General features: G+C 40.7%; 1 protein-coding gene across 4 annotated transcripts in view; it reads left to right on the top strand.

Moving 5' to 3' along the window:
- The window catches only part of RALGAPB (Ral GTPase activating protein non-catalytic subunit beta), a 60,878-nt gene that overhangs the window by 19,950 nt on the left and 21,455 nt on the right, over positions 1-19,473 (top strand). Inside the window, exons 10-19 of one of the 4 annotated variants that reach the window (XM_058036062.1) lie at positions 3,902-3,937; positions 5,680-5,881; positions 7,272-7,439; positions 8,205-8,319; positions 8,553-8,700; positions 11,215-11,279; positions 11,433-11,565; positions 13,524-13,645; positions 15,520-15,702; positions 17,721-17,872. In XM_058036062.1, the coding sequence (XP_057892045.1) occupies positions 3,902-3,937; positions 5,680-5,881; positions 7,272-7,439; positions 8,205-8,319; positions 8,553-8,700; positions 11,215-11,279; positions 11,433-11,565; positions 13,524-13,645; positions 15,520-15,702; positions 17,721-17,872 (1,324 nt within the window). Of the gene's footprint in view, positions 1-3,901; positions 3,938-5,679; positions 5,882-7,271; positions 7,440-8,204; positions 8,320-8,552; positions 8,701-11,214; positions 11,280-11,432; positions 11,566-13,511; positions 13,646-15,519; positions 15,703-17,720; positions 17,873-19,473 lie in introns of all 4 variants that reach the window. The other 3 variants (XM_058036061.1, XM_058036064.1, XM_058036063.1) reach the window with 3 other exon arrangements.

Here is a 19,473-nt window from a genome sequence, read left to right as displayed (position 1 = left end):
GCGAGGCATCCTTTGAGGGTGTGTTGGGTTACAGATGCATTTAATGTATTACTACATTTAGTGCTTTTCAGATTGATTAGATCATTTTAAATTTGACATATAACCTGTTTTTTGAGCAATTTTAATGAAATGCTTAACCTGTAAAGGAAGGATGTCAGCTTAGATGGTGCTTATACAAAAGTGTCAGCTTTAAACAGAAATGTTGTTATGCTGGCAGAAGTACACAGTTGTCTGTAATCCAAAGGCTTCATTTCCTTGAAGGGGTTACAAGGCCTTCTGTTCATATATGCAATGTCTAAAATCACCTAAAAGCAATCAGAAAGTTGTTTTGTTACTGGTCTTACAGGGATATTTACTGACTTTCTGAAGACTGGAGACAGCTGTTTGGAATTGAGTGAATTCTGTTCCTCCTCTGTGCTCTTCCAAGCTGTCTGTAGCGAGACCAGTCTTTGCACATCTTTACACATGATCTGCTGTGTATTAGCAGCAGTGGCTCTGACACAAGATGTTGGTGGACTCCCAGGAACCTAGCTGTGTCATGTTCTGCTCTTTTAGCAATTTGGAAGAATTAACTTACAGGAATTTCGTTAAGTGTCTGCTGCAGGGTGTTGTTACTGCTAGGTAAGATCACTGGTCACGGTGGTGCCAAGATGGGCTGGCTGAAGGACAGAGAACTGAGTGTGGACCCCTATTTCTGAAACGCTGTAGGGAGGCCCTAAACTCTGATTGCCTGATTTATTATTTTGCTCAGCCTCTGCTTAAGGTGGGAGAATGAGTAAGATGCATAAAGGGCCAAGCCCCTGGAGTTTCTGCTTGAAGCATCAGTGTCTTTTGAAAGAGGTTTAAATCCACATCATAAACTTTTTATTCTGGGAATCTGACCTGTGATGCCTGATGCCTCCAAGTGAAATCTTTTCCTCCCTGAAGAGCATAAGGCAAGAGGTGCTGTGCTGGCTGATGAGTGGGCCAGGAGGGGTCTGTATTAAGGCCCCCCCCATGGCAGAAGTGGGACTCATCAGTAACAATCAGATCTGCACATTGTGCCCATCCCTCTGTTCCTGCTGCCCAATGTAGATGCAGCTTGGAGGAGGAGGGCCAGTAGAGAAGGGACAGTTATCTGCCACAGTCCCTACTCTTAGCAAAGATGTCCAGAATAAATCTGATGCTTTGCAGCTCCAGTTTGGCTATTCCTGTATGTTTTGGTCCATCTGCTATCCTTTGTAGCCATGACACTTTAACTACTCCCTGGAATGTTCTTCCCATGTCTGACACTGCTGTTGATATTCTTAGCATTAGCTTCAAGAAGCACTGTTTTTTTTTATGGGTGCTTCAAATGTTTCGATTGGGAATTGTCTGCACTTAAAATCAGCTTTGCCATGTAGTATTGTCTTCCACTGGCCCACACACACAATTTTTCTTTAAGTCTGGAACTGCAGCTGTGTAAGAACTCAGCAGCTTTAAACCCTTCTAATATTTACTTTGTTTCAATGCCATGCAGTTAAGAATTCTTTCTCTTTTGACTGACTGATATGGCTTCTTTGTTACATTACTAGCTGCAGGACTGAGAGCCATTTTAAAAAAGTATTACAGCTTGCTCCTTGGTCCTTTAGAGACCTCTGTGCCTTGGGGCAGTTTTGGAACACTGCATTTTTTAGTGTGAGTTTCTCTCTCCTCTCCTGTCACATGGCACAGTCTCAGTGAGAATCCCTGTGATGTGATTACCAGAGAGATTAATGAGCTCAGTGCAGTGCCTTCCAGGGGCCCTGTGGATGAGCTGTGGTCTCAAGCTCTAGTTCAGAATTCAGTTTGGTTGTTTTAAACAAATCCTGCTGACAGACATTGTTCTTGTCCCATCTTACTGCACACCTTTTTGATGAGCTCTAGGAAATAAAGTGCACTTGATCAAGACTGATGTGAATGATTACCCCTTCACCCTTCCTTTTTCCCTTGTCCCAAGATCTCACCTTTTTCCACTGGAACTCTTTAACCTCCAGAAAGGAAGTAATGAAAAATGATGGGTGGAAAAAATGTCAAGCTTTTTGTAAGTCTTGAGATAAAAAACTGTCTAGATGTGTAGAAGGGTAACTGAGATTCCTGTACTTGGCCCTGCTTTGCAGGGGAGAGCTGACTATCTCTAGAGGCCCCCTCAGCCTCAACTCTCCTGATTCTGTCAGGTTAACTGCTGCTTCACAGATTTTCAGTTTTTTGTCATCTCGTGGGTGAACTCCTTCTACCAACTCTTGATTGGAAAACTGTAGGTATTCCACATTTGTGATTGTTCTGATTTTGTCTGTCTTTGGGAAGAGAGAATTTTTCTCTCTTAAGATTAGCTGGAAGTCATCTGTATACAGTTTGCTGCTGGTGGAGCTTATCACCTGGAAAGCAGTTGTCCTCTTTGCTCTTTGACCCCTGTCCTTCAAGGTAGTCCTGTGTCATTGTTTGAATTCTGAAGCAGAGCAATCATCTTGCCATGATTGGCATGACACTTTTGGGTCTTGAGTGTCCTTATCAGGTTTTAGTTTCTGCACAGACTTTATTGGTGAAGTTTTTTGGTGGGCAGCTGATAAACATCACTGTGTTGTGGTGAGAGAGTAAAAATGGCTGGTTGAAAGATGCCTAGGTGGTTTGAAAGCAGCTGGGTCCTGCTGGTGTAGTTGTTAGAATTAGATGGGTGTGTGGCATTTATGTAGCTGATAGTGTGGGATAAATAGATCCCTATGATAAATAACACCTTCATCAGAAATTGGCTACAGATCCTCTATGAGGGTAACCCACGAATGACAGCTTGGTGTGTCTATCTGTGCCAGGGCAGGTTCAATGGCAGGATGTGTTTCAGACAAGCTTGACTGTACAGTGCATGCTGCTGCTACCTACTGTCCTCAGCCTCTGAGAGTGGGGAGAGCTCACCAGCACTTTGTGCCAGCATTTCAGCAACTGCATCTTCCAATCTGATGGGCTCATTCTCAATCCTTGTACCTAAAGGGTGCCAGCTCTGCACTTTATAGCAGCTGAAGGACACACCTCAGGGCTTGCTGGTATTGCCCTGGGGCTGTTTGCAGTTGTGGAGCCTTGGGATACATCATTACCCTCACCTCTTCGGGCCCTACTGTCAGTAATGTCCCACAGAATGTTTCTGGGGCTCTAGAAGAAAATTCTAAGCAGACCTGTGTGGGATCATAGTGAGTGCTGCTGAGGGGCTTGGTCACAGGTCTGACCCTACCTGTTCAAATAAGTAGCTCTCCCCAGATGGTGGGTAGTACCTGGCTGCTGGAGTTCTTACTCTCTTCTTTCTCTGGGCGTTGTTTGAGATGTTAATGTTTCTGGGGGTGTTCTACCTTTTGTTTCTGCTTTGGAAGATTGTTAATGAAGCTGGGAGTCAGGGGAGGCATGCTCAGGTATTCTGGTTCTTAGCAACTTGGCTTAGGGAAATAGGAGCTGTACTGCCGGTGAGAACTCCTGGTTTGGAAGGAGGAGTGCTGCTGTGAGGAGGTTGCAGGTAAGTAATTTTCCTTCTGCAAGACACACTCCATTTCAGAGGAGCCTTAGGATAGCCTGGTGTATGCTCCAGTGCACTGCAGCATAGGGACAGGTCTGTGAGCTGACAAGGGTTAATACCTTCTGTTAAAGAACTGGTGTATCTTGATATGAACAGCTCTAAATATTAGTAGTATTTTGTAACTTTTTGTTCATTGTTTTGCATGATACTTTCAAAACCATAATTTTGGACCTGTATGCCAATTTCCTATGTGTTTAACAAGCTTGCTGTATCATAAAGCTTTTAATCTAATTTTTAGAAAGCTAAAAGCTTCTTAACTTATATTACAATTTCACCATCTTAAAAGTATTTTATAACTACTGCTGTCCTTTGATTTGTTTCCATTTTATTTCTATTATCTTGCAGCATCTTTTATCCAAATTCTTCTTTCTTATAAATCTTGTAAGTAGGAACCAGTAGCTTTTCCTTAATTGCGGTCATGCTTTTCTTTTTCCATAATCCCATATTTTATTTGTAAATTCATTCTCATTGTCTCTTGTAGCTTTTGCACTTTTACTTGAAAAAGACAAGTAATTTTTTTTGTGTGTGTTTTTGAATGGGGAGGATTGTTGGCAAAAGCAAATTAATCTGCCTGAATCAGACCCATCTTTTCTGTACTTTAGTCTGTGATCATGTCATGAATTTCAGGACTTTGCACTAACCATGTTTTTTTTACTTAAAGCTTATTTTACAGACCTAGTGTTTGATTTGTATGCATTGTGCATGTAGTGTTTTTTTCCAACTACAGTATATTGCTGGATAGCTTATTTAGGACAAAAAATGGCTCATGGGAAGATGCATAAAGATTTGTACTGATTTTTCTACTTAACGCCAATGAAAATCTATGAGGTAAACATAGGTTAAACAATAAATTTCAGAGCAAAAAATTAGGAGTAGGCACTTGTCATTAAGACATTTCCTTTAAAACAAAACAAAAAAGCACCCTATCTGTAAATTATTGGTATTCCAACTGCTAAAGTGTTAACATGCCTTTGTTTGCAAAGCTGACTCTGAACCTGCTGTTCCCCAGTGTCCCAGAGCTGAGACAGGAGTTCTCTTTTGCTGGTAGAAACACATAGGTGTAATTATGTCAGGAATACACATTGTGTGCTGTTTGCTTTTGTAGTTTATAAAAGTTTTGGAAAACCATCTAGTCTTAGCTGAAAACAAGAACACACTCTTTAAGATGTTAGTAATCCTAGAGCAAAGCTGTCCAAGGAAGAGGAAAAACAATTCAAAAAAATCACATTGAGTGTAGTATATATTTTGTTTTGGTAGCTATCCTGGAAGACAGGATGTAGGCAACAGAGCAAGTAGTCTTGTATCCACACAATGCTGATGTGTGAAAGGGAGACCAGAAATCTCTCCAGAAAGACATGGATTGGAGTGGTGTGGACTGGCAGAACTGGCCTGCAGGGAGGGAGCACAGAGCTGGGCAGAACCAGGTCAGGACCCTCTGAGAGGGTCATAGAGCTTCTTGTAGGGTAAGGGAGCAGGAGATGGCCAGCCCATGGTGGCTGCTCTATGGAGGCTCTGTAATTTATTTGGCAGTTTTAGTGATCATGTGAGGAAAAGGACCAAATTAGGAGAATGGGATTCCACAACCTTCTCTTTGTCATACGGTGCATTAAAATTTTTGATTATTTTTTAATAAGTATCTTTGTACAACAAAACTGGATGAAAGCCGCTGGGTATTCAGGGCAACATGAGATGAGTTGGCTGGCTGGAAGCGAAGCACTTCCTTGGAGGTCAATAGTAATGGCACCATTGAAAATTATCTTTTTTTTGTTTTTTAAGAGAGTAAGGGAAGGTGGCATTTCATTTTTGTGGAGACCAGAACCAGGTGAGGTAGATCCTTGCCCTTTGAGAGAGGGTAGGAAACTAGTATTGGATATAAGTGCTCTCTTCCCAGCAAAAAGCTGGGACAGTCTCTAGGATATGAAGGTCAGTTGTTGTCATCCTTATGAAGTAAACAAGTTAGGTACACCCACAAATATTTCTTAAACAGAGGCACTGGCTCAAATGCAGTGAACTAATAGCTTCATATTAACTACTAAATTGGACTTGATCTTTGTGTCCAGGATCCCATGAGCCTATTCTGTACATTATCACACACAGTGAAATGCTGTTTTTTCTCTTCCCAGCTATAGCAACGCAGGCTAGTGTGGAGTTCCGCCGGAAAGGATCCCAAATGTCCACTGACACTATGGCTTCCAACCCCATGTTTGATGCAAGTGAATTCCCAGACAACTATGAAGCAGGAAGGGCAGAGGCATGCGGGACACTGTGTAGGATATTTTGTAGCAAGAAGACTGGGGAGGAAATATTACCAGCTTACCTATCCCGGTACTAACCTATCTTCCAGTTGCTTTATTGGTGTAACTTTATAATGCAGATTAATTCCCAGTGAATAGCATTCACTTGCTGTCTGAATCTTGTGTTGCCAGTTTAAAAACATCTAGCTGGCTTACAGGGCTGGAGGTGGGATTCCTGGCTAAGCCCAGCACTGTTTTCTTCTCACATTTTCATGATGCTGCTTATCACTAGGTTTTCTTCAAGTTTCAGTTGAAGGACAGTACCTTAAAGTGCTTCAAGCTGGAAGGAACATTTTCTTTGGCACTTTTTTGCCTCCTGTATTTTATTTTTGTTGAGTTTGTCACTGAATATCGTTCAGATGGAAAAAATAAGTGTGCAGGCATAAGACTTTGTACACTTTATTAGACTGTAAAGGTTCTTGTGTTGTCAAATACCACATCCCATATGGCTGGGTTTGGTTTTTTGTAGTTGTTTTTTTTTTTCACACTTTGAGTATTGAAATGCAGTGATATCTCATTATTTGAAACAGTTGTGTTTGAATTACCTCTGTGTTCAGTTTTATTTCTGAGAAAATGAAGCAGTATCACCTGTCATAGTATACCTTTTTCACAATTTTTTGTTATGTAAAATAGCAAATGCTGGAGGCAGAGAATCAGTTTTAAATAATTATTCTCTCAAACTTTTTAAGTACATTTGTCCCAGATGGCATTAAAACTTCCCAGAAGACTGAACAATATTTTTTCTTTGATGTTGTATTTTTTGTATAGATAGCTCATATTTCTCTTGGCCAGTCAGTGGGATTCCTCTGTGTCTGCAAGACCTTTGAAACGATTAAGAGGGCATACATGTTCTCTAACAAGAACCTGCAAAAGAAGCTAACTGGGTAGCTGGGTTTCTGCCCTTGCTTTTTCATTTGAAGTGGTTATGATGGTTAAGATTAGTCTTGATTTCCAAATTGCTGATCAGTGTGTCTTGTCCTGACATTCTGTCCATTGTTCTGTCCACTGCCTCCCCCAAGGTTTCACAGTATTTTTCTTATATTGGGGAGTTAAAATCAAGATCTTGCCACCATTACATGGGAAGGGAGTAGTGGAGAGCAGGTGATCCACTCTTAGTAACCAGCTGGTTGTGCTTACTCAGCTCCCAGTCTGGGTGTTGCAACAAGTCAAAGATTTCAGTAAAACTGTGTTGCACTAGCTTTTCATATGAAATACCTGTCATTTGTGAGGGTTTATTAAGCTGGTCAGGTGTGCTTGCCTGTGCTTAAGTAACATAGGGGAAGATTTATATGAACGTTTCCTAGCTCTGTTTTTGAAACTTATTCTGTTTTATATAGACAAGATCAAATAGTGGCTGCAGAATCATGTGGGATTCTGATGATTTTATGTGCAAATAATTAAATCTTATCTTTCTTTGTCAGATTTTACATGCTTTTAATTCAGGGTTTGCAGATAGCAGATTTCATTTGCCACCCGGTTCTTGCCAGTGTTATTCTAAACTCCCCTCCTCTGTTCTGCTGTGACCTGAAAGGCATTGATGTTGTGGTTCCCTACTTCATTTCGGCTCTGGAGACTATTTTACCTGACAGGTAAATTGCCATTTCCACATAAACATTATCAGAGATGTTGAGAGGTATTTGTCTTTTGTCATTCCTGCATAATTTCACCAAAGGAATTCTGCGATGTTGGGCCCACAGTGTGTGTGTATTCAATGGTAATAATAGCAACACTGTGTGAGCTCAAATGTTCAGTTTTCTTTAATGCAGTTTTCTTTAAAGCAATAACAGTTCTTAAATTAAATATATGAGTTGTTAGCTGCGTATTCATTGATGCAAAGCAGTGCCTTTAAGAATAGGAAAATATATCAAAATATATCAAAATTATATTGAAAGCCTATTGATTTTAAAGTAGACTTTCACAAGATATTCATTAATGGCTGTTGTTGCAGTGTATTCAATAAGTAAATAATCTTATGCATCATTAAATGGAAAAGTTGATAATTTATACTGATGAAGTTGGAGTAGGTTCTTATCAGAGCTTTATAGATTTCTGAATGTTTTGCTAAGTTAGGCACTTAATAGTAGTCTCTGCATGTCTTCTTCAATGTATGTGTTATGTCTTGGTACCATGTTTCATTTTGATGTTAGGCATTTAGACAAAAAGCATTCTTTATCTCCTGGGCTTAAATCTGAGCTGCTGCTTCTTTTGGATAGGTCTTAGAAAGAAACAGCTACATTGCATACTGCAAATTACTTATGACCATTGGGTGGGTGTATATTTGATATTAACTTAGTTGCATTTGGCTCCAGATTCTTGTGAAAAGTTGGTTAACTGTCTGATGCTTTGATTTGCAGGGAACTCTCAAAGTTTAAAATCTATGTAAACCCCACAGAGCTAAGAAGAGCTTCTATTAACATCTTGCTGTCTCTGTTGCCTCTCCCTCATCATTTTGGAACAATAAAGTCTGAGGTAGGACATTTATCACTATGTTTTGTGTTCCATTTTTCTTTCCTGGGAGTGGGATTTGAATGGGTTGTGGGTTGTATTGAGTGTTTTCTTTAGCACTGGAACTCTTCCACTGAATGTGAAACAGTAAGACATATTAAGTGTGCCAGTAGCAATGTGTGCTGTGAACATTGGCTTTTGAAACCCTGCTGGCATGATCTTTAATTGATACTGAAATAAGTGTATTTTTTCTTCAGGTTGTCCTGGAAGGGAAATTCAGCAATGATGAAAGCTCAGCATATGATAAACCAGTAACATTCCTGTCCTTGAAGCTGAGGCTTGTGAATATCCTTATAGGAGCTTTGCAAACGGAAACTGATCCCAACAACACTCAAATGATACTAGGTTATTTCAGCTTTTTGATTTATTAACTGTATTATAGAAATGTCTTTCTTAATCTGTCCTGGGATAATATGGGTTATTAGTGATGTGTTGCTTTGCAAGAAGAAGGTTTAAATTCCTGGCAGCTTGTCATATGTGTAATCTCCCTCATACTATGAAAACATCTTAAAAAGCCTCTCATTTTTGTTAATCTCTCCCTTTTTATGTGGAGTAGTACTTGAAAAGTAGAAGCAAGAGTGAAGCACATTCTAGCACAGAAAGTCAGCCATAACTAGAAATGGAAGTAGGTAAAAATACCGTGATTTTAGGAATGATTCCTGATTAATGGATTTCAGAGAAAACCTTAGGTTTTGGCATGGTTAAGCCTAAGAAACATATTGACATTTTGGTGACTGGTCATCCAGCAAAATTGGCAAAATACAGATGACATTTTTTTAGTGGTGTGTAAATCCTCAGACAAAATCCAAAAGTTTTGGAATAGAGTGTGGAGCTGCACTATGCACAGTTTAGCACACTGTTCTTCAAAGTAGTGAGTGGATTAACATTATGCTGAAATACTCGGAAAGGAAGCAGAAGATGAAAATTTGGATAGTGCAAATCTGTCAAGTTAAGTATGTTTTCAGATAAGTACAAATGTACATGCCTATTCTTACTTGTCCTCCCTTATTCTTCTCTTTTTAGAAGTAGTTTTTTCAACATGATGGTGTTCTTGCCCTTAGCACTTTCCTTTTGTCTGTTTAAAAAGGCAACAGTCTTGTGGTGTGATAGGAGTGTCTGCCTTGTTCTGGGAGGCAGATAGTTTACCTGCTTAACAGGGGAGGGCAAGAAAATGATGCATAGCTAAAGGAAAGGAAACAAATCCAAGTCTGCAAAGATTTTTGGAAGGTTATCTTCCAATAGTTCAAGCAGTTTCTTTTCTTGCAGAAGACTAGAGGAGAGTGATTTGAAAGAATAATTTGCACCCAGTGCTTGTGAAGGGGTGAGAATATCTGTGGTTGCCAAGTGAGACTCTCAGAGCATTGGTGCCCCTGAGGTTGTCCCACCTCCAGTACTATGTCTGACACCTCAGGGTGATGCTTTGTTAAATCCCACCCCTGTAGTCCTATGCCCCTCACACCGAGTTGGTCTGCAGCCAGCTGAATAGCTGCTCTACCTGGAATGGCTTTTCTCCTGGGAATTAGTATTCCCATGCTAGTCTCTGCCAGTTCACCTGCCCTGTAATCCTCCTCTGAAGCTCCTTTTTCCATATGTGAAGTTATTTCCTGCTGGATTTAGCTGGAGGGGATTCATGAATCTCCACTTGAGCCAGAAATTCTCACATGTACCACCAGCTTCTCAAAAAAAGCAGGGTTTGTTTCCATCTGCCAATAAATGTTTAGCAGCAAGTGGTGCATTTCATAGAATCACAGAGTGATTTGGGTTGGGAAAAACCCTTAAAGCTCCTGTTGTTACACCATGCATTCCACCCTCATTCCCTGGGCAGGGACGCCTTCCACTAGCCCAGGTTGCTCCAAGCCCTGTCCAGCCTGGCCTTGGACCGTTCCAGGGGTGGGGCAGCTACAGCTTCTCTGGGCAGCCTGTGTCAGGGCCTCCCCACCCACACAGGAAAGAATTTCTGGCCATCATCCCACTTCACCTTGCCCTCTCTCAGTGTGAAAGCATTCCCCCTTGTCCTGTCATTTCCCTTCATAGAGTAAGTTGTGTTTTCCTAAATGTTCATTGATGGATGAGACAGGGGAAGGAGGCAGAAAATTTAAACTGAAGCCACTAAATGGGCCAGTGTCAGCCAGTTTCAGGTCCATGTCCTTATTGCTTTCCTCATCATCTGGAGGTGATGCTTCCAAGCAGGTAACCTGAGTTTTTAAATGAGCACAGTCTGATGTGAGACAAGGACCCACTCCAGCCCTTCTGTGAAGCCAAAATCCTTCCAAACTGAGGAATTTGACAGACCTATCACAGAACAGTTGGGGCTGGAGGAGAGCTCTGGATATCATTCAGTGTAACTCTCTGCCAAGGCAGAGTCAGCAGGAGCTGGTGACACAAGAACCTGTCCAGGTGGGTTTTGAATGTCCTCAGAGAGGGAGCCTCCATGTCCCTGGACAGCCTCTTCCAGTGCTTTGCCACCCTCCATGGATGGAACATTTTCCTCATGTCAAGGTAGAACTTCTTGTATTTTAGTTTGTGCATTACTCCTTGTCCTGTTGCTGGGTACCACTAAACAGAGTTTGGCACTATCCTCTGGACACCCACCTTGAGATATTGATGTGTAATGACAAGATCCCCTCGCAGTCTTTTTTAGATTCTGTTCAAGGCATTTTTAACATAGCTGAAACTGCACTCTGTCTCAAATTTCATCTACTTCAAATGGCTAAGCTCAAAGCAAGTCCTGTGTTTTAATAAGAGATTTTATAAGACAGGACTGCAAACCTCTACTTTAGACCTTCTGTGCTGCTTGGTGACTTTTAGTAGTGAATTCTTCTGTAGTCCATAGTTACCTTCTTCTTTCTGATTCTGCAGGTGCAATGTTAAATATTGTTCAGGATTCAGCACTGCTAGAAGCCATTGGCTGTCAGATGGAAACAGTGAGTATTTTTGTTTATGAAGTTACTTCTTCAGAAAGAATGCATTCCTCACTTGTTACTGGAAGGGGCTCGGGTAGCATCTTGAGGTTTGGTCTTTTGCATGTGAGAACTAAGAAATTTTCTCATCTCTCTAAACTGTCTTTCACTCTGCAGAATGGTGGTGAAAACAACCTCTTCAAAAGCCACAGTCGCACCAACAGTGGCATTAGCACTGCCAGCGGTGGCAGCACAGAGCCCACGACACCCGACAGTGAGCGGCCAGCACAGGCCCTCCTGAGGGATTATGGTAAGGAGAGCTCTTTGGGAAACCCTGGCATGGTGTACCAGCTTGGTGTGTTCTGGGTTTTTCTGTAACAGGTCTGGCTAAAGGATTAATGTGCCCAGGTGTTTGGAGCCAGCGGGATAGCCCTGCTGTGTGCTACAAGTCTGCATTCACATGTGCCCTTCCAGTGGTTGTTTTAACCCTACTGAAGGACTCTATAAACATTTTCAAAATCAGAATGTATAAGCTTATGAAAAAGGTGTTTGCAAACTTTAACTGAAGTTTTCAGGATACTTAATTTCTGTGAACAAGAATAAGATATATGTACATCAAGTTTAAATTAATCACTTCATTAGTTTTGATAGCATTCCAAATACTCACCTGACCTCTGCAGCACCTTTTCTTAAACCACATTTTAAGAACATTCCAGGGACTCTGACTTTTATAGAGCAAGTAATCAGGAGGCTTGTGGTATGTCATATGCTGTAACAATAGAATTTAGTAATTAACTTTAGTTTGCTATGTCTTGTTCTGTCCATTTTTGACTCTTCGTAGTAAAATCCATGTTCTAAATCTGTGTGTGGTAAGCTGGCTGACTGTCAAGATCCTGAAATTTCATTTGCTCCTTTGGTCTTGAGTTTAACTGACGTTGGCCAATTAAATGTGAGAACAAATCACCTTTATTATATTGTAGCCTAGAGTGACAGTTCTGTCATCACCAACCAAAAATGTTTGGTGGTTTTTTTATCTAGTTCTGTAAATAGCCAGAGGAGGGAGATTATCAGGAAAGGCTTCAGTATATTCTGGGGATTCATATAAACATGTTGGTGCTTTCCCTTTTCCCAAGGATTTGCTTGTTTGAAATTATCAAAGTGCTAGTTTTCTGCACACCATTTGAACTGTATGTTTAATTTATGTGGGTTCATTGATGAGTGCTTGTAAAAATACCCATTTGTAAGATTTAAAAAATCTTCTAAATATTTGAATTGCAGTCTTCATACCATGACATAACTTGAAATATATTTTTGTAGTGTTTTCATTTTATTGGATTTTTAAAATTTCCTGTGCCCAGAAGGTAAGGTTGTAATGAGCTTATGAAAAGAATTAGTGTTTCCACTAGATGCTCCAAACAAGAGAAAACTGAAAACATGGTAGTCTGTTGTTACTGTTTAGCCATAGCAAACTCTTGAATCTGCTCCTGGTATGACACTGGACATAGTTCTTGAGTGTTAAATAAGGTAATTTAAATTTTGGGAAGCATATGCCTTATCTGTCATAGTTCTCATGTCTCTTTATAACTAGTCATTGACCATTTTTTTATTTCTGATATTAATTTGCATACTTCAGTTTTAACAAATACGGATAGTATTTATGTTTCATAGTATTTTGAAGTGAGAGCAACTGATACTTAAACGTTTCCCATTTTTAATTTTCAGTTAAAGGTTCAAGAAAAGAATTGTTTCTCTAGCACTAATTCTTTCATTATCTGTGTCTATTGAACTAGTGCAGCTTTTGATAACATTAGGTGTGGACAGAATGGTTAACTTCTGACACAGATATCTGAAATGACATGTTCTCCTTACTTCCTCAGTACAACTACTAATGCTTAATATACATTACCAAAGCATGTATTTTCCAGAGACTAAAAGACATAACATGACAGACAATTTAAATACAATAGCAAAACCTGAAGCTGGCTGTTCTGCTGCTGAAATGCAGCAGAGCTCTGGGATTATTCAAAATGTCTTAAAAAAAATTAAATTTAGGTAGCTGGTCCGAATGGGTTTGTATAATGCCTGGAGAATATGTGAGGTAGTTAGGCTGTGCAAAAGGCATCACCCAGTTTCAAGATGGTTAGGGTTTACGTCTGTATTGTGTCTGCTTTGCCTTGTGCCTGTGCTTTGCTTTTTGTCACTAATGCTTAGTTATTTTCCCTCCCTGTGGTGTGTGGTTTTGGGGTTATATCCTAGCTCTTCATACAGATACAGCTGCTGGATTGCTGATCCGCAGCATTCACCTGGTAACCCAAAGGCTCAACTCCCAGTGGAGGCAGGACATGAGTATCTCCCTGGCTGCCCTGGAGCTGCTCTCTGGACTGGCAAAGGTGAGACATGCAGCTTGGTGTGCTCTGGCCCCTTCTCACAGGGTGGTTGTGGTCCTGCTGCCTTGGGTGAAAGTTATGGCACAAAACAGATTCTGTGGCTGAGTTTGTTGGCAACTCTTCTGTTTGGAAATTAGAAGGAAACAGTACTGCTGTTGCAGGTAATTTTCTCCCAGTGTAAACACACTGTGTTTACAGGACATGTGGTCTGGGAATGCTTTTTAGCTGAAACTTCTGTTGCACCATTTTTCCTCTTCCCTCTCATCTTGGAAATAGTTTTTAGAGCTGGATAAAATGTAGTGTATTGCTAATAGGAGGTGTACTTAGAGCAGCCATTATAACCTGGTGTGGCAATTCAGCATTTCCTGTCATAATCCCTCAGGAAGTCAACAGATCTCTTTTAATGTGTGTCTCAGGCAGTTTTTAGAGCATTAATTCAGCACTGAGCCGTATTGGACTGGGTGTTTATTCACAACTGCGGTAGCGTGAGCTGAACAATGTATTTGAAGGTGTTCTGAAATGAATTAATGTGTGTTATTGGATCTTACAGAGGACCATACAGAATCAGGGCTTTCTGCAGCTTGTGTGGTTAAGCCAGGGTCTTCTTGGTTTGTTTTTTTTTCTTCCAGGATTATGGGAATGTGGAAATATATTATCTTTTCAAATGTATTCCCAGGTTAATGTTAAATACTGTAGTCAATGTATAATTCTCATGCAACTGAAGTCATTCTTGCCCTGGAATATATTTCCCCTGTACAACAAAGTGGGAAAAAATAGATCACTTCCTCCTACTGAACTGCTGTGGGGACTTGTTCTGCATGTGTCTCTGGAGGTGACATGTCCCAAAGCCTTTCTCAGGTAGGGGCTCTTCCCCTGTCTTGAGTCTGTTCAGCAGCTATTAGTGGGACTTAGACAAGTCAAAAATCAAAATGTTTCCTGCAGGTGTGTTGGTTCACAAACCTGCCTTTCATAAGCTTACCTCGAGGGGACTCTGCTGTAGATCATGAGCTTCTGAAGGATGTCCTAGCTAAATCCTGGGGCACTGAATTGTCACTCCCATTTGTGGTATACAGCTGCCAGGCTTCAGTGCTGGCACTAGCAAGTCCATCCACCTTTGTGCTTGGATAAACATGGTCAGATGCTACAGGGTAGAAAAATCCATCTGTTCCTGTGCTGAGTCATAAGCCATGAATAAGAGAAAGTTCTTTAGCCTTACAGTTCATGTCCTCATGGCTCATTGTGCTGTTTCCTGACCTTCTCACCTGGAGCCTTGCTCTCTGCAGCCCTGAGCAGGGAAAGAAGCAGAGAGAGGTGTTTCCAGTGAGTTTTGGGGAAGAGGTTATGGGGTTTTTATTAGTCTGCTTGTCCAGGGATGGCTTTTTTGTTCCTTTTACCAATGGTGAAAGTTATTGTCCTGGGAATATATCTAGGGGAAAGTTACTCGAGCAGAATGAAGCCCTGTGGAAGGGAGAGTTAGCAGTGAGTGGGTTCTTGGAGATACAGAATGGGTTGCTAGAGCTGAAGAAGAGGCATTTGTGGGGAAAAAATTTCAATACTGCAAATTCAGCTTCCATTTGGTTTCTTACCAAGCAAATTCAGCACACATTTGGTTTCTTACCAAGCCAAGAGCAGGTACCACTCCTGCTCTTTGAAACCAAGCTATGCAATGTGGTCACACCTCAGTGCAGCATTTCCTTATTTTTAATTTCCATATCCATCACTGTTAAATGATTTTACCTGCAGTTTTAAGCTGTAATCAAAAAGAGCTCCGTTTATTGCTATTTCTTGAAAGTGCATTTAGGAATGTTTTCAAGAGCCGTTTTTGTCTGTGAGACGTTTGCGGAGGAGCTCTCACGCTGCCGTCCTTGCCGCCGCAGGTGAAGGTGGCGGTGGATCCCGCGGACTGCAAGCGCGCCATCAGCTCCGTGTGCAGCTACATCGTGTACCAGTGCAGCCGCCCGGCCCCGCTGCACTCGCGCGACCTGCACTCCATGATCGTGGCGGCTTTCCAGTGCCTCTGCGTCTGGCTCACCGAGCACCCCGACATGCTGGATGAGAAGGTCAGAGCTCCCAGGGACACGTTTGGAGTGCTGCATCTGAAATGCCTTTTGTGCCCAACCTGGCTGTTCTCAATAATTTAAAACAGTATGCTTTGCTTAGCTTTCTTAGCTTTCTTAAGAGAGTTTCAAAAATAGTTTCTGTGCAAAATACTTCCGAACTTTAATTCCTGATCTTTATTTGCTGATGCAGTTTTTGGCTTTAAAATTACCTTTATAGTTATAGGAATGTCTCAGTCTTTCTTCTTGCTTTGTGAAACTGGAAAAAGAGAGAAGAAAAGAAACCTGGAGAAAACCAAAAGAGAAATATAGAAATGAGTAGGGTATCCCATAGCTACCTGCTGCAGGTAGCCACGACTCTCCTCATTTCTCAGCTCTTAGCTGACTAAAGCATCCTCTAGGCTTAATGGAATTCCTTTGGTGCTAATATTTTGATAATCAGAGCTTGTTTCACCAATTTTCTGGAAACTGAGCAAAGCATATCTCAATATAAGGTGGAATTTACTTGGGAAGCTTGAGAAGAGCAGGAAATGAGAGACATGTTTTCAATTGCCTTCTGCCCTGCTGTTTAATAAAAAATGAAAAAAATTGAATGCACATTTTCATTGTTAGTCTCTTTCAGAGCCAACTTAGTGGTCTTTCTGTGTTTTTATGGATAGTAGATATATATGTATTATGTAATATTTTATCTTTTTAGATAGAGCATTACATATCTTTATATTTTGTTTATTGTGTAACATATAAAAATGTATATATTTTAAAAAAAGAACATTGAAAACCCACAAGCAGAACTTCATTTAAAGATGCTTGCTGCATGTGTTTTGGAGTACTAGCATGGCAGTAGGTGACTGTGATAGGATAGGTTCCCTGGATGTGGCATAGGTTGTGTTTAGTCAGTTGCATTATGCTTTATTCCATTTCATTATGGTCTTTTTATTTCAATTACCACTATAAGGAGATAGGGTTACATACTGTGTGCATTATGTACTGGACACTGAGTAGCTCATTCCTGAGTCATGATAGTCAGTCAGGTGAGAACCTTTCCCTACATTTGCAAGTATTAAAAATGCAGCTTCCCAGGTGCCTGCTCTGACAGTTGCTTTGAATTTCACATGCTACATTGCTAGTCTGTAAACTCCTGCTGCAATTCTTTGTGGCCAGTCTTTTCAGCTCAATGCTGGTTAATTTTACTGTGTTAGAGAACTTTGATTTTTCTCTTCACCTTTTATTCTGTATCAACAACGAATATAAGGAAGGACAAAGCCCAAGACACAGAAACCTGTCTGGTTTCTGGTGGTACAATCTGACTAATTGTGTTCAGTTTTAATCACTTATTTATTATTCTGTAGCTCAAGCCATGATATCCAAACCTTTGTTGTAGCAATCTGAATATTTTCAGCGGGTGATTTTGTTCTGCACAGCACTGGTGTGTCATATCTGTAGGTCTACTGAGTGCTGGCTTCTCCTGTAATAGATTTGTTGAAGCTTTTAGAATGTGCTTTTAGAATGTTCTTATTTTTCTCTTGGTGAATTAGATACCATGATGTATTTTACTAATGAAATACGAATGTATTTTTACTAATGATGTTGGCAATTGAAAAATTTGGAAAAGGATTTCTTGCAGCTTTCCAGATGAGTTCATTCCTAATGTGCTTAGTACTTAAAACTTCTGCAGAGTATCCTAGAAATACATGTATTATCTCTTTAAGTGTGTTTACATTTTTCTGTTGCATTCATAATAGTCCTCGTGCAATGAAATACATTGTGTGTATTTATCCATTCAGAGAACTTTTTACCATTAGAATATAAATAGATAAGTACACATCTGTAAACAGAAAAAATACCAGTTCTATAGCAAACGTGATCATATTTTAACAGTGTAGGAGTAATCCTCTGCCTTTAAATAAAGAACTCATATTACAAGCAGTGTTTTTTTTACTTAATGATATATCACTGTTTCCCTGAGGTTTTGGATATATTCATCCAAGTGCTTCTGCTTCAGTGTGGTTCTTGTGTTTTAGGATTGTTTAAAAGAGGTACTGGAGATTGTGGAGCTGGGCATTTCAGGAAGTAAATCCAAAAACAGTGAGCAGGAGGTCAAGTACAAAGGAGATAAGGAGCCAAACCCTGCATCCATGCGAGTGAAGGATGCTGCTGAAGCTACATTGACATGGTATGTAATTTGTCAGAGCACCTTTAATGTTCAGTATTGCCTTGTCTGAGAGTGTTTAACAGGGAGTTTGCAGCTGGTGGTCCCTGATGTAACAAAAGTGTTTAAGAAATTAGGCAGAAGTTCCCTATCTTTGCCCTTTGGGCAGGGCTGTGCTCTGCCTTAGGTCTCTTCCCCTCCCTTTGCAGGTGTTTACAGAAAACAGATCCCTCTGATCACTGTTTTCCCCTCCTGCCTCTTCTCTTCCTTGTACAGCAAAACCCAGACCCTCCTCCAGCCCTGGTGTTCTGTTCCTGGCCAGGCCTCTGCAGACAGCAATTCCTTCTCTCTTTCACTTACCCCAGTGATCCTGTCTTCCCATTTCCTCTTCTCCTCAGCCTGACAGCATATGCTGTCCCCCCTCTGGTGAGGAAACTGGTAGACACTGTGACAGCACATGCAGCACACGTATGCTGGAGCAGGATCGGATGGCTTCTTGCCCACAGCGTTGGGCTTGATTAATAAATTTGAGAGGTTCTGCTGGAAATGCAGCAACAGATAATGTGTGGGTTGGAGAAGGGAAGCACAGAGAGGAAAATTGGGATTTGCTCCAGGGAAGTTGGAAAGTACTGTGTTATGAGCTGAACAGCACAGTGGCAGACAGGACAGATTGAGGATGGGGAGGATAAATATGCTTTGCAAAAGCAATAACTGGTTTCTTTTTTGCTCTGCTTTAGAATCCAACTGTTATAAACATTACTGTTAGTAAAAACAACTGTGTAATTTCCAAGAAAAAGTAACTACTCATTGGAATTTGTGGACAAATCCATACTGTTGCCTGAAACTTATTTTTATATAGAGAGATGAAACTGTTTTCACAATACATTGGAAAAGTGTGTGGGGAGGGCAATCAATAGACTTACTTTTGCTCTGGATGTTGGTGTTAAGGGTGGTAAAGTCCTCACCTCGATGGTGTGAACTTCAGTCCGACACTGGACAACTCTCATTACTGGTTCCTGCCATAGAAATTTTCAATTTCTAATGGTGTTAGTGAGACCCTGTACAACTTCAAATGATTTAAAACGATGCTTCTAGGGGCCTCCTAAGGCTGTGGCTACAAGGAGGTGGGCACTGTTGGACCCCACCTGGAGGCTTTCTTCCAGGGAAGATTACAATCTGTGATAGTTGTGCTGGTGTGATCCTGGACCTTTTAGGGTGTCAACCCCTTAAAGGGTTTTAAGGTACTGTAATCTGGACTTGAAGAAAGCAAAGGCAATTTTAACTAGTGCACTGCAATGTCTGTCCTACTTGTTGATATGAAAGGGCTAAAGTATGTACGGTTGGAGAAATAATGTTTTAAAAATGAACATAAAGCTATGGAAGGTACATAAAGCTAAGGAAGATTTTCATGCTTTAAAGAATGTCTTAATAGCTTTATAACCCAGGTTATAAAGAAGCTCATTCTGTAGGCAGAGTACCCTTCTTTGTAGGTTTTCATGCATGTTTTTCTGAAGGTGCTGGTTATCTTACAACAACCTCATAGGTGAGGGCAAATGTGCCCTGATAATGTAACTGCTAGGTCAAGATACAGATGAAGAATCTGAGTGAAAGTTTGTGCTTGGGTG

Source organism: Melospiza georgiana, chromosome 17 (genome assembly GCF_028018845.1).
Source record: "Melospiza georgiana isolate bMelGeo1 chromosome 17, bMelGeo1.pri, whole genome shotgun sequence".
Taxonomy (NCBI): Eukaryota; Metazoa; Chordata; class Aves; order Passeriformes; family Passerellidae; genus Melospiza; species Melospiza georgiana.
The sequence above is the reverse complement of the archived record's forward strand: the minus strand, read 5'-3'. Positions and strand labels throughout refer to the sequence as shown.